The 13474-nt window shown below is 44.0% G+C and overlaps 1 protein-coding gene across 1 annotated transcript; it reads left to right on the forward strand.

Moving 5' to 3' along the window:
• The first annotated feature begins 542 nt into the window (after positions 1–542).
• On the forward strand, positions 543–1964 carry LOC136488057 (uncharacterized). Its single transcript, XM_066485106.1, has one exon. The coding sequence runs from the start codon at positions 543–545 to the stop codon at positions 1962–1964; it is 1422 nt and encodes a 473-aa protein (XP_066341203.1).
• Positions 1965–13474: the final 11510 nt, after the last annotated feature.

The raw sequence follows: 13474 nt of genomic DNA on the forward strand, positions 1-13474 counted from the left end.
TTATGAGAATTGGCATGTGTTGGAACTTGGCTAGTACTGCGATATCTGAACGCATAAAAAGTCCAGTGTATGTATGCTGGCAACCCGGTTGTAATGGACGCAATGTGTGTGCTTAAGTAATCTAATTAGTGATGTTGTGTAATTGGAATGAATTATTGTGCCCCTATTTTATTGTATGAATTTATTCTCTCCAGTGAATTCAGTACGGCATGATTTCTTTCCATTCACCTGCAATTTCTACAACATCGCCTAATGATTACTGTTGCTGAAATATGCAGATGCCGAACACTCGCCGCACCGTGTACGACGCTACTGAGGCAGGTGGTAGTGCTGCTGGAAATGAGAACCGTGAACCACCACCACCTCCTCCTCCACCATACACTGCGGAACAGTTCTTCACACAGTTCCTTGGAAGTCAACGCAATATGGAGGGCATGCAGCAGAACATGGAAGCTGCATTGCGCCATATTGCTGACAACACCCGCCGTGGGTTAAACCTAGGTGGACATGAAGTGAATCAGCATAGCAGTTTCAAGGACTTTATGGACACCAAACCACCAATTTTCAAAGAAGCTGCAGAGCCGTTGGATGCAGAAGAGTGGATAAACACCATGGAAGATAAGTTTCGTGTTCTCAGGATGACCGAGGTATTGAAAACTGAGTATGCAGCTCATCCGCTGCAAGGCCCTGCGGGAATGTGGTGGAAGCACCACCGCACCACTTTTCCACCTAATGCCCAAATTACTTGGAGGGAATTCACTGAAGCTTTTCGTGGAACATACATTCCCCCTGGGTTGACAGAAATGAAGTTTGGAGAGTTTCTCACCCTAACTCAAGGTACTAAGACTATGACCCAGTACCTACATGCATTCAACAATCTGAGTCGCTATGCCTTTGACATGGTGAATACCGATGCCAAAAAGATTGCTAGTTTTAAGAGAGGTCTGAATCCCAAGATGATGAAGCACGTGGGTACGAACACAAGGATGGGTTTCAATGACTTTGTTAGTGACTGCTTAAAGCAAGAGAAGAACAACAATGTGTATGCTACTTCCAAGACTCGCAAGAGAGCTTTTGAGTCGGGTCCGTCCCAGCCAAGGGCCCTGATGGCAAACCGTTCTGCATATCGTTCGCCTGCCCCTAGTGCGAGGTTCAGGCCACCCCAACATAGGAATCAGAATGCCCAGCAACCTCAGAGGAATCAGAAGCCATTCAAGATGGTGGTGCCACAAGCCAAGACTGGACTAGGCAGTTCAACAGGAGCTGCTACTCAAGTAAGAGGCCCGTGTTTCAACTGCAATCAATCTGGGCACTTTGCGAAGTTTTGCCCATATCCCAAGAAGCAGCAGAATCAGTACCAAGCTCGTGTGCACCACACCACCATTGATGACATCCCGGAAGGAGAACCCGTGACAGCCGGTATGTTTTCTATCAACAATCATCCTGCAGTCGTTTTGTTTGATTCTGGATCGTCTCATTCATTCATAAGTCAAGCATTTGCAAGGAAGTATGAGCAAAAGATAGTTGAAATGGAATATGCTTATCAGATCAGTTCAGCTGGGGCTGATCTGTTAACTAATCAGATAATCCGAGGAGTAACCCTATGTGTAGCAAACAGGCAGTATAAGCTTAACTTGATAGTTATGCTAGGGTTAGTTCTGGATGTAATCCTGGGAATGAACTGGATGAATAAGATGGGAGTAGTAATTGATGTTGGAGGAAGGAACATTTCTCTCAAAGAACCTGTTGGAGAAGGTACATTTCAAGTAACTTTACCTCGGAGAATAGAGCTGGCCAGTACAACTTGTGCAGTCCAAACTACACTTATAGCTAAGATTCCAGTAGTGTGCGAGTTTCCGAACATGTTTCCAGATGAGTTACCTGGTCTTCCACCGGACCGAGATGTTGAGTTCGCCATTGAGTTAATCCCTAGAACACCACCAATCTCAAGAAGGCCGTATTAGATGCCTCCAAATGAATTAGCCGAGTTGAAGAAGCAACTCAATGATCTGTTGGCTAAGGGTTTGATTCATCCCAGTTCCTCGGAATGGGGATGTCTCGCACTGTTCGTGAAGAAGAAGAAGGATAACTCCTTACGGATGTGTGTGGATTACCGACCACTGAATGCGGTGACAATTAAAAACAAGTATCCTTTACCTCGGATTGATATCTTGTTTGATCAATTATCAAAAGCCAAAGTGTTCTCCAAGATAGATTTGAGATCAGGGTACCATCAGATCAAGATTAGACCACAAGATATACCCAAAACTGCGTTCTCCACCAGATATGGTTTGTACGAGTATCTTGTCATGTCATTTGGTTTGACAAATGCTCCTGCATACTTTATGTATCTGATGAATTCAGTCTTTATGCTAGAATTGGATCAGTTCGTGATTGTGTTCATTGATGACATTCTGATATACTCTGAGAACGAATAGGATCATGCCGAGCACCTGAGGGTTGTCTTGACTAGACTTAGAGACCACCAGTTGTATGCTAAGTTTAGTAAATGTGAGTTCTGGCTGAAGACAGTTCCTTTTCTTGGTCATGTGTTATCTGAGAATGGAATCTCGGTGGACCCTAGTAAGATACAAAAGGTTATGGACTGGAAGGCACCCAACACAGTTCATGAGGTTCGAAGTTTTCTTGGATTAGCCGGTTACTATTGCCGTTTTATCCTGGACTTCTCAAAGATTGCCAAGCCGATGACAAGTTTATTACAAAAGGATCATAAGTTCGCTTGGACAGAGGAGTGTGAGGCAGCTTTCTGCACCTTGCGGAAATTGCTAACCACTGCTCCTGTTCTGGCCCAACCAGATATAGAGAAGCCGTTTGACGTGTTTTGTGATGCATCCAAGAATGGTTTAGGATGTGTCCTGATGCAAGATGGGAGAGTTATTGCTTATGCCTCACGTCAGTTGAGGAAGCATGAGGTTAACTATCCTACACATGATTTAGAGCTTGCGGCTGTTGTGCATGCTCTAAAGATTTGGAGACACTACTTGCTTGGAAATGTGTGCAATATCTTTACAGATCATAAGAGTCTCAAGTACATATTTACTCAGTCTGAATTGAATATGCGACAAAGAAGATGGTTAGAATTGATAAAGGATTATAATCTGAATGTGCACTATCATCCGGGAAAGGCAAATGTAGTAGCAGATGCCTTAAGTAGGAAGTCACATTCTCTTACTGTGCAACCATTGTTTGAAGATGGGTTCAATTTGTTACATCCTGCTGTGTTGCATAATATTCAGGTTAGCTGTACCTTGGAGAGCAAGATCATTGAGGGTCAGAAAACAGATAAGGGAATATTCTATATCAAGGAGAAAATACAGAAAGAACCAACCAAGCACTTTAGAGTGGATGAACAAGGAGTGTTATGGTTTAAGGACTGTTTGGTTGTACCGAAGGAATGAGAGCTCAAGAACAAATTGATGGATGAAGCTCATCACTCTAAGTTATCTATCCATCCTAGAAGTAACAAGATGTACCAAGAATTGAGACCTCGTTATTGGTGGACGAAGATGAAGAAGGAGATTGCAGCTTATGTTGCTCGTTGCGACATGTGTTGTAGAGTGAAGGCTCTTCACATGAGACCCGCAGGAATGTTGCAACCTTTGTCAATACTAGATTGGAAATGGGACGATATAAGTATGGATTTTATCACCGGATTCCCTACCACACCAAAGGGAAATGATTCGATTTGGGTAATTGTAGATCGCCTTACCAAATCAGCTCACTTTTTACCAGTCAAAACAACATTTTGACCACCTCAGTATGCTGAGAAGTATATTGCAGAGATTGTCCGATTACATGATATACCAAAGACTATCGTGTCTGACCGTGGGTCACAATTTACCGCTCATTTTTGGGAGCATCTTCATAAAGGTTTGGGTACTAGCTTGATTCGGAGTACAGCTTACCACCCACAGACAGATGGGCAGACAGAGCGAGTTAATGCTGCTCTTGAAGATATGCTTAGAGCTTGTGTGTTGTCATCTAAGGGTTCATGGGAATCATGGTTACCTTTGGTAGAGTTTGCTTACAACAATAGCTACCAAGAGAGTATAAAGATGGCTCCATTTGAAGCATTGTATGGCAGGAAATGTAGGACACCATTGAATTGGGTCAAGCTAGGAGAAAGAAGGTTTTACGGAGTCAATTTTGTTGATGATGCTGAGAAAAAGGTCCATATTATCCAACAAAACATGAAGGCGGCACAGTCACGCCAGAAGAGCTATGCCGATAGGAGAAGGAGACCGCTAGAATTTCAAGTTGGTGACTACGTTTATCTAAAGGTCACTCCAATGAAGAAAGTGCAAAGGTTTGGTGTAAAGAGAAAACTTGCACCTAGATTTGTAGGACCGTACCAGATCGTAGAAAAGAAGGGTCCCATGGCTTATAAGTTACAGTTACCAGAAGCGATGGGTTCAATCTTTCTAGTCTTCCATGTATCACAGTTGAAGAAGTGCTTGCGTATTCCAGAAGAGAGAATAGAACCTCAGAGCATTCCGCTCAAATCAGACTTGGAATACCATGAGCAACCGGTTCGAGTTTTGGACACTAAGGACAGAGTCACTCGGAATAAAGTGGTAAGAACATATAAGATACAGTGGAGTCATCACGATGATGGTGATGCGACGTGGGAAACAGGAGAGTATCTTCAAAACGCTTATAAGGATTTTTATAACAAATGGTTCGTAACTCTAAATCTCGGGACGAGATTCTTATAAGTGGGGAGGGCTATAACACCCCTGGTGTTATGCTTGCATAATTGCACTTGCATTCCATGAACATGAGCATCATTCATCCATTCATGAGCTTATATCACTTGAAACATGTGAAACATGACTATGAAACAAAAGTATCATTTCAATTGTTTTTCATCGTTTCAGTACATTCAGTGCTTGATTCTTGTATGACCAATGTGTGGTATGGCTAAATATATTGTTAAACATCTTAGCTATGCTTAGAAAGTCATTAGGAACAATGTTCATGTTGATCATTTTGCCTAATTAAGGTTCCAAATCATGGTTTGACTTGTTTTGACCCTAGGACTTTTTGGTTTGACTATTTAAAAAGTACAGCTTAGAATGTTTGCATGTCTGAGCAACCTAAAGCAAAGTTGTAGCAAATTTTATAAGGAACAAAAGTTGTTTTATGACCAACTCATGAAAATGAGCACAACATGTTCAATTTGGGCCCACAAGTCGGATTGTGGTGCTGACTCAACACTTAGAATTTTCTAAGTCAGAAATCAAAGTCCAGTTTCATCTACTCGACTTTGGCTTGATACAACTCGTTATTCTTTGAGAATTAGCTAATAAAGTCTAAAGCATTGTTGTAGCCCTAACATAGATTTACAACTTTCATGTATACGATTTGCACTGATTCGCCACGATTTGAGAGATCTAGCGCCATCAAGTAACGATGTCAGTCAACTCGTTGTTTCAACTGAATGCTGAAATTTTGAACTCGGCACAGTGCCGACCGGTGATAGCTCCTGGCCGCCGCGTGGCTGCCACGCACCGTGGCCGGCCTGACGCCGTTGCTCGCTGGCGAACGCTTGAAGGCCGCGCCCACTTTCCATCCCACTCGTCCTCACCCTCTATTTCTTTCTCTCGCGCACGCTGGAGCCACCGAGAAAAGCCACCGCCGTGCCATTGCTCCGCCGAGCCCGTGCACCCTCGCCATTGCCTCGCTTCTCACTCTAGCTAGTCCGTGACTCCATTGTTGTCGTCTGGAGCTCTTCCACCTCGCCACCGAGCTGGAGAATCAAGGTAGGCGCCATTTCTTCTTCTTCTCCGCCACGGATCGCCATTGCCGCCAGAGTCAAGGCTGTGCTCGCCGTGGCCGACCACCATCGGAGCTCTATCCCTCCTTCCTCTCCCTTCCCTCAGTTTCCCTACGTCACCTTGATGCTCACACCAAGCTCAAATCGGGCCGCCATGGCCGGAGTTGGCTGGCGTACCTCACGCAGCGCCGCCGCGACCGCCATTGCCACCGGCGACCTCCTCCGCTATAGCTAGGGGGTCCGTTTTATACTTCCATCGGTGCGGGGCAGCGTGCTGTGCACGTTGGTGCCACCCCCTTCGCCGAACTGCTCGCCATCGTCGAGCGGTGGCCGGTCAACCGATCTCCCCTGCCTTCGGTCGGCTGACCAGTGGGGCTGGTTGACCCGCTGGGACCCGCCTGTCTGTCTCTCTAGTGTAGTCTTGGGTGCAGATCTGGGTGCACATAGCAGTTTAGGATCCAACCGATTTTCGTTTATAAGAAAAAGGATTTTTCAGATTTAGTTTAAAGCTTGGAAAAAGACCATATCTTGGTCATTTTTGGTCCAAATCTAATGAAACAAATTTTGGTCATGTTTCTTATCACCAGATCTATCTGTTAGAAATATTGCATGTCCAATTCGTGATACTTTTCTGTGTAGCTTTAATTAAATTGATTAAATGCTGATTTCTTAGAAAATGTCTAGTAAATAAAGTATACCTCAGAAAAATATGGTTCTAATTTTGTTAGTCTTCTTGAGTGATGTACTTTGCAGTAAAAATAGAAGTCATGCATGTCCTGTAGGAAAATTTTGAGGTGTAGTTCAAGTACCTTTAATGGCTGATTTTTAATATTTTACTAGAGAGCCAAAGTTGCATAAAACATGCATGTGATAATTTTTGTACAGTGATTGTATGCTATGAAGATCATAGGAAAAATACTAAACCTGTTGTTTGACACTTTTCATAGTGCAAAGTATTTTCATGCTCATAATTGTGCCCTAGCTTGTCATTTTTGTGTAAGCTATTTTACTTATCTAAATGACATGAAAATTTGATGGTAGTCTACTTAGAGTAGTACTATGCTACTGTAATTTTCTCAGATTTTTATAAGCACCAGAAATATAGATTGTTGTGGTAGCCCTGATTTAACATGAAATAAAACAATCTTCTTTAATGCGAGTTTAGCTAATAATGTTCGCTTTGGTTTATCTTTGAAGCATCTTAGTTTGCTGTGGTGATTCGGTATGCTAGTACAGTGGTTGTCGTAGTAGATAGTAGTATATGTTCTTGGATGATGTTGACTACCTTGTAGAAGAGCTTTGCTACGACCTATACATTTCATGCATCATAATCATTACATGTCATCTCTCCGATGCACCTCTGCATTAGCACTTATACATCTGCATCATACAGGATTGCAGGAGGAGTTGCTAGTGGCAGTTTAGGAAGAGCAGACCGGGACCGATCCACAAGAAGTCTAGGCACCGGAGGTGCCAGAGGAAGAGGAGCAAGGAGAGGACTTGCCGGAGTGCGTGGATCACCATCCTAGTTCATTCGAATGAGGTAAGCCCCGGAGCATTATAAGTCTCCTACTTTATAAAAGCAATTCTTTATATATATATATGAGTTATATATTATTGCATTAAGTTGTAGGAGTTGATTGAAACCATTGATGCATTTATTACTATCCTTGCCTACCTTATTACCTTCTCCCTGTTAGGTCAGGATCGAATAACTGCTTAGCCTTGCTTAGACCGGTAGCGATCGGTGATACTCGATCACCTACATTATAGGTGGTTACTGGAAGAAATTGGCTATGGAAAGAATGATATCCTAGATTATAACCATATGTGATGGAAAACTGGAGACCGGACGGAAAAGTTGGAGGCAACCAGACAGGGTTCTGGAGTGCTGTTAGTTTCCGTCTGTGTCGATTAAGGACCGATCGTTGCTCGTCCTTCTTGTCATGTTGAACGCATGCCTCACATTTAGCTGGCCGAATAAAGTACATTTCGACCACGAAGCTAGTGGCACATTTCGGGCCGGGATCTACATGAGTGCGCGTATTGGTGCTGATGGGGGTATGACAGGGGTGTGAAGAGTGAGTCCAAGGGCAGGTGTGACCTGATTCCTGGCAGTCGGGCGGTCCCTGGGTACTGCGGCTCCAGATTGTCCCGCGGCTACCTGAAAAGTGTCATTGGTGATCTGTAGCTCACTTGATCGGTGGGTGTGGTTTGTGTGAGGAATAAATCACCAGCTGGTTAGGAATCGATTCGAATCGCCATCGCTCCTGGATAGTGAGCACTTGACTCGAGCTACGGCATCGTAGTAATTATTATGGAACAATGATGGTTATCTGGATGGTATGGACATGCTAAAGCTAAATTGGTAACTAGATGTTAACGGTTAATCATGTGATTGGTATAGTACAGGTGCTTACCTAGATGAATAGGTTATAATAAAGATGATGCAAAGTATCTAAAATGATGTTTTTAGGATAGCTTATGCTTTTCGCAAATAAGTCAGCTAGTCCACTAAAGAAAGCCTTGCATAATCCTTGGTATCGCTTTATTTTGGTTTAAGACGGGTAAGTCTAGCTGAGTACCTTCTCGTACTCAGGGCATTGTTCCCATTGTTGTTGCAGATGGTCAAATGTACTATAGCTATTGCATTAACTGTCTGTATCCGGCGATGGGTGACAACTAGGACCAAGGGCAATTGGTCACTCTGTATCTCTCATCTGATGCTTTTGTTGGAGATGACTACCTACTGGCACGGTATCTGAACTAAAAGTGTGTGTGTGGCTTTAAAACTATTTACTTCCGCTATTTCTGTTGAACTTGGTTTGTAATAACTTTATATTCTACACTCTGATGTATCTACTATCGTTGTGAACTTTATGTAACGTGTGACGGTCCTTGCTAAACTTGTACGATCTTGGTTTGTATGTCGATTGGTTTGAAATCCTTCGTGGTTTCACGGACTACCAGGTTATACGGGCTTAAGTTCGCTAAATTATCTGCTTCGGCGGAAGATTTTCTTACTTAATCTCGTATAATTGGTTGGTTTTGTTACATGGGCCCCAAAACAAGTGCCTCCTCGTGGAGGTGTAGTACGCCGAGCCGGTCGGCGACGAAGTCTAGGCTTCCAAAGAGAAAGGCCTAGGACAGCTCATAGACGGGTGTGGAACCCACATCCCAACATGTGGGAGTGCGGGAAACTCCAACGAGTCATATCGCTTGAGTCCACCATGGCGAAGGTGGCGGAAAAGTGGGTCATACGATTACCAAAAGTGTGAATGTATAGCGTCTTCCCCACGGACGGCGCCAACTGTCAGTGCAGAAAGTGACCAACACATAAATATTTGTAGTTTTGTCATAAATTGTGATCGGATGTGGCCTAGCACTCAATGATATAGGGTTTATACTAGTTCAGGCAACGTGCCCTACGTCCAGTTTAAGTCGTTCGGTGACTTTATTCCTAAGCCTAGGTGCTCGAAGTTTGCAGTGGGGTTACAAACGAAGAGGAGAAAGATGGGGGTGCAAGAAGTTCGGTCGGACTCGGGACCAAAAGGACGAGAGAGGCGGGAACTCCTATGTGCGCTAAGTGTTCGAGTGTGTGCTCGAGGTATGAACCTGGTGGTTCTGTTGTGGTGTTTTGAATCGATCGTAAGTGAACTGATCTCCCCTTTTGGTAGAAAGTGCATCCCCTTTTATAGATGAAGGGGATGGCCTTACAAGAGAGAGAAACAGAGGGAGTGTACGTGTGTTAAGTCTTGTTGCCCACGCCATCGGGTACAGGATGATTATAGGCGCCCATAACACTGTTTTATGTCAGATGTATGTGGGAGGTCGCATCGTCTTCTTCTGATATGGCAGACGTCGGTGCCTGCCATACTATTGATGCCTAGAGGCATGCAAGGGTTTTTACCGTGCTCGCTTGGTAGGGTAAATGCCGGTGCCCACAACACTGTTGATGCCCAGAGGCATGTGGGGAGCCTTACCGTGTTTGTTTGGCATGGGAGTTGATGGCACCCACAACACTATAGGGCAAATGTCGGCGCCCACAACACTGCTTGAGTTCTGACATGCTAGGAAGGGTGCATGGTACCGTTCTGACATGCCCTATCGGTACTGTCCTGCATGTGTATAGGGTATGGTCCTTGGTATTACGGTTGACTTGAGTGCCCTGCCTTACTCTCTTCATCCGTTTCCTAGTCCTCACCGAGCGGGCATCCCCGATCGGTTGGCCATAGTCGGCTCTGATTGCGCTAGTCGGAGAAGAACTGTAAGCAGGGGTTCGGCGCATCCCTAGTCAGAGGTGCAGGGTCAGAGTCAGAGGTGGTGTTTGCCCAAGCCTTTCGGTCGTAGAGGATGTCCGAAGGTGTGCCGGAGTTGGAAGCGAGTGCTTCGATCGGAGAGGCGGGCCAAAGTTAGAAGCAGGCGTCGTTCCTCCTCGGCCAGGCCTTCCGGTCAGAGATTTGGATCATCCTTCTGGCCTGTCATTTAGGTATTTTGGGCCGGCCCAGGAGCCGTGCGTCGTTCGCAATGTTGTCTGCTGGGCCGAGCCTTTGTTGGGAAGCCGGTCCGTGAGGGACCCCGGGTTTATGAACCCGACACCTATCTAGCCTTTTTTTAAGTGAATTTATCCAGTATTTGTTCTTTGATTGTCATGTGGCTAGGTTTGTTTGGAGAGTCTACCAAGTGGGTTTTTATCTCGAACCACCAAAAGATTTAACCGACTTATTTAGGGTATGGGTTGATACAAATAGACCAATACTTTTTTTTAGATTGGACTCCTAGTGTACAAGTTGTATTATTTGTACTCTACACAACACACTCACAGCACCACACATGCACACCCCTAGAAGCTACAACCTATACGCCTCAAACGTCCTTCTGGAGATCACCGAAGCCACGCGAGCCTCGTAGACGATGGGCACGCCATAGTCCCATTGTAGCGCCACGTGAGTGTCCAGGACCTGCATATATTTAGGGAAAAACCCCGGTGCCACACCCGGCCGATCCACAACTAGGATTCGAACACGGGTGGGTGGCCTCCATGACCGGAGCGCTCACCACTGCGCTACTAGCGCGTTGGCAAATAGACTAATACTTGCGTTCTCTGATTTGTGTGTGGGGCAAGTGCAATCTTTTGGTCTGTTTGGCTATTTAGAAACAATGAGATTTTTTATAAAAACGACTATACTCTTATTTGCAGGTTATTTTTAGGACAGCTTATTGGACCCGTTTCTAAAATACTCTGCAGAAGAAGAGCAACATGTCTTAGAAATATTCACCAAGATAGATGGTCGTCGTTGAAAAGGCTTAGCATTTAGTTAATCATCCCTTTGTTTGGTTTTGCTTTTTGTGGGCTAAAAACAACAAGAATCTAGAACTATTATAAAAATTAGTTGTATGCAAAACCCTTGCAGAGACCAAAATAAAATTCTCTTTTAAAAAATTAAAAATAGACTCATGATATATCATCTCATCTAAAACGGTAATGCTTGGTTGAGAGCATCCGGACGGACGGACTGACCCATGAGCATTATGCCCAAGAAAAAAAGAGGGTGGTGCACTTATAGTCAGGCGGGGTCCGCACCCATCCTTTCTGCCAGGCAGCGTTTGGGAGCGCGTGCAACCACTTGTTCGGGGTGCATGTGGCGCATGGGGACCACGCTGCGGGTGACCATAGAAAGAGAGGACTAGTAGCCTGTTGCGTCCGCTGCTGGCTGGATCAGTTGGCCAGGTCTCTAGGCAGACGTGCCCAGGGCAGCAAGCCTCCCTACCGCGCTTCCCTCTGCGGCCTAGTGCCTTAGGCTTGCTACTGCTTGCCATGTTGATCTTCTCTCTGTGTGTTGTCTGTACCTAGGCCAAGCTTCCCCTGACGCATGGTGCCTGCCGCGTTGCTGCTTTGGCCGACTAGCTTAGGAGCTTAGCCAGTTGCAAGGCTGGCCAGGTCGCTTGCCTATTTATGATAGGAGCATAGGCGCTGAGTATTGGCCCAAATTTTTTGTCACTTCATGGGATTGAGCTCTGTATGTTTTATGCGCTTTAGATGTATGTTTTATCTAGATGTTGCATGTGTTTCATCTGGATGTTGTATATATTGCAATGGCTATACACGTATGTTACAAGTGTATGTTTCATCTGTTTCAGACGTATGTTGCAAATGTTTTATCTGGATGTGTGCATATGTTTTAATGGTTATACACATAGGTTGCAAGTGTATGTTTTAAACGTTTTATCTGTTTTAGATGTATGTTGCAAATATTTTATCTGGATGTTGTATATATTTCAGTGGCTATACACATATATTGCAAGTGTATTTTTAAATGTTTCATTTGTTTTAGACGTATGTTGTAAATGTTTTATCTGGATGTTGCATATATTTCATTGGCTATACACATAGGTTGCAAGTGTAGTTTCAAATGTTTCATATGTTTCAGACGTATGTTGCAAATATTTTATCTGGTTGTTGCATATGTTTCAGTGGCTATACACATAGGTTTTAAATGTCTATTAAAAGTGTTTCATCTATTTTAGATGTATGTTGTAAGTTTGTATGTTGCAATGTTTTTATCTAGATGTTGTAAACGTTGCAGTTGCTGTATACATATGTTGCAAGCGTGTGTTGTAAATGTTTCAACTGTTTTCAGACGTATATTGCATAAGTGTTTAATGTTGTAACATTAGCATGCGTAGGCAGCGGACGCATGAAAAGGGGGTCCCCGCGGGCATAGCTGTCCCCATGTCGCAGCAAGCGAAGCTGGCGTGGATGGTCTCCACTTGCATGCGCATCACTGGGCATGGGACGCGTAGCTGCATGTGTACGTGCACCAACATGTGGGGGCGGGGGTGTTGGCGCAGCAGTTGCGTGCGGCATGCGAGAGCGGGTGTGCAGGCGTAGCAGTTGCACATGAGTCAGTAGTTGTATGCGGGGCTGGCATGGGCGTCCGCCGTTCGGACGTTAGCCACGCCCCATCTAAAATGGTTTTGATTCGGCAAATCTAAACGCCCTGTTCAACTAATCCATGTCGAGCCGAAGACACAAGTGTTGGGCTTGCCAGATCTATTGGGCCTTGGCGTCGGCACTTGTTAAGTGGAGCTTGTTATCGGCCCAGGCACAATAGCTGAAGATACAGCTACGCTGCAAAAGCCACGCTGACAAGTAAAGAACATATCTATAATATTACCTGCATCTTGTGGATGCCGGCCGCTGTCAGGCTCAGGCTAAACTAGACGCAAGATCTAATGAATATATGATGCTTCAGACGCAACGACGGCCAGCCCTACTCATGAAAAAGATAATAATAATCAAATGTAAATAAGTGAAACGATAAATAAAATATAATATAGAACAAATGCATAGAAAATAATATATAATAAGAAAACATACAACACCATAGGAATATTACTAGAACAACCTAATATATACCATAAACATCTTATAGATACTATATGAACATAGCAACATACATACTACATCATGTATGGACATGAATACTAGGGAGAAACTCTAGAATACATCAAGAAAAATCTCAATAAAAATGCTATGAAATATATAACAAAAATATAGATAAAAAACAAAATATAAATATAAAAAATTAATGAAAGATAAGAAAAAATAAAGAAAATGGAAAAAGGAAAAAACCACGTAATATTGGGAAATAGAAAATAAAAGAACATAGCATT

The sequence above is a fragment of the Miscanthus floridulus genome, chromosome 10, assembly GCF_019320115.1.
Source record: "Miscanthus floridulus cultivar M001 chromosome 10, ASM1932011v1, whole genome shotgun sequence".
Lineage (NCBI taxonomy): Eukaryota > Viridiplantae > Streptophyta > Magnoliopsida > Poales > Poaceae > Miscanthus > Miscanthus floridulus.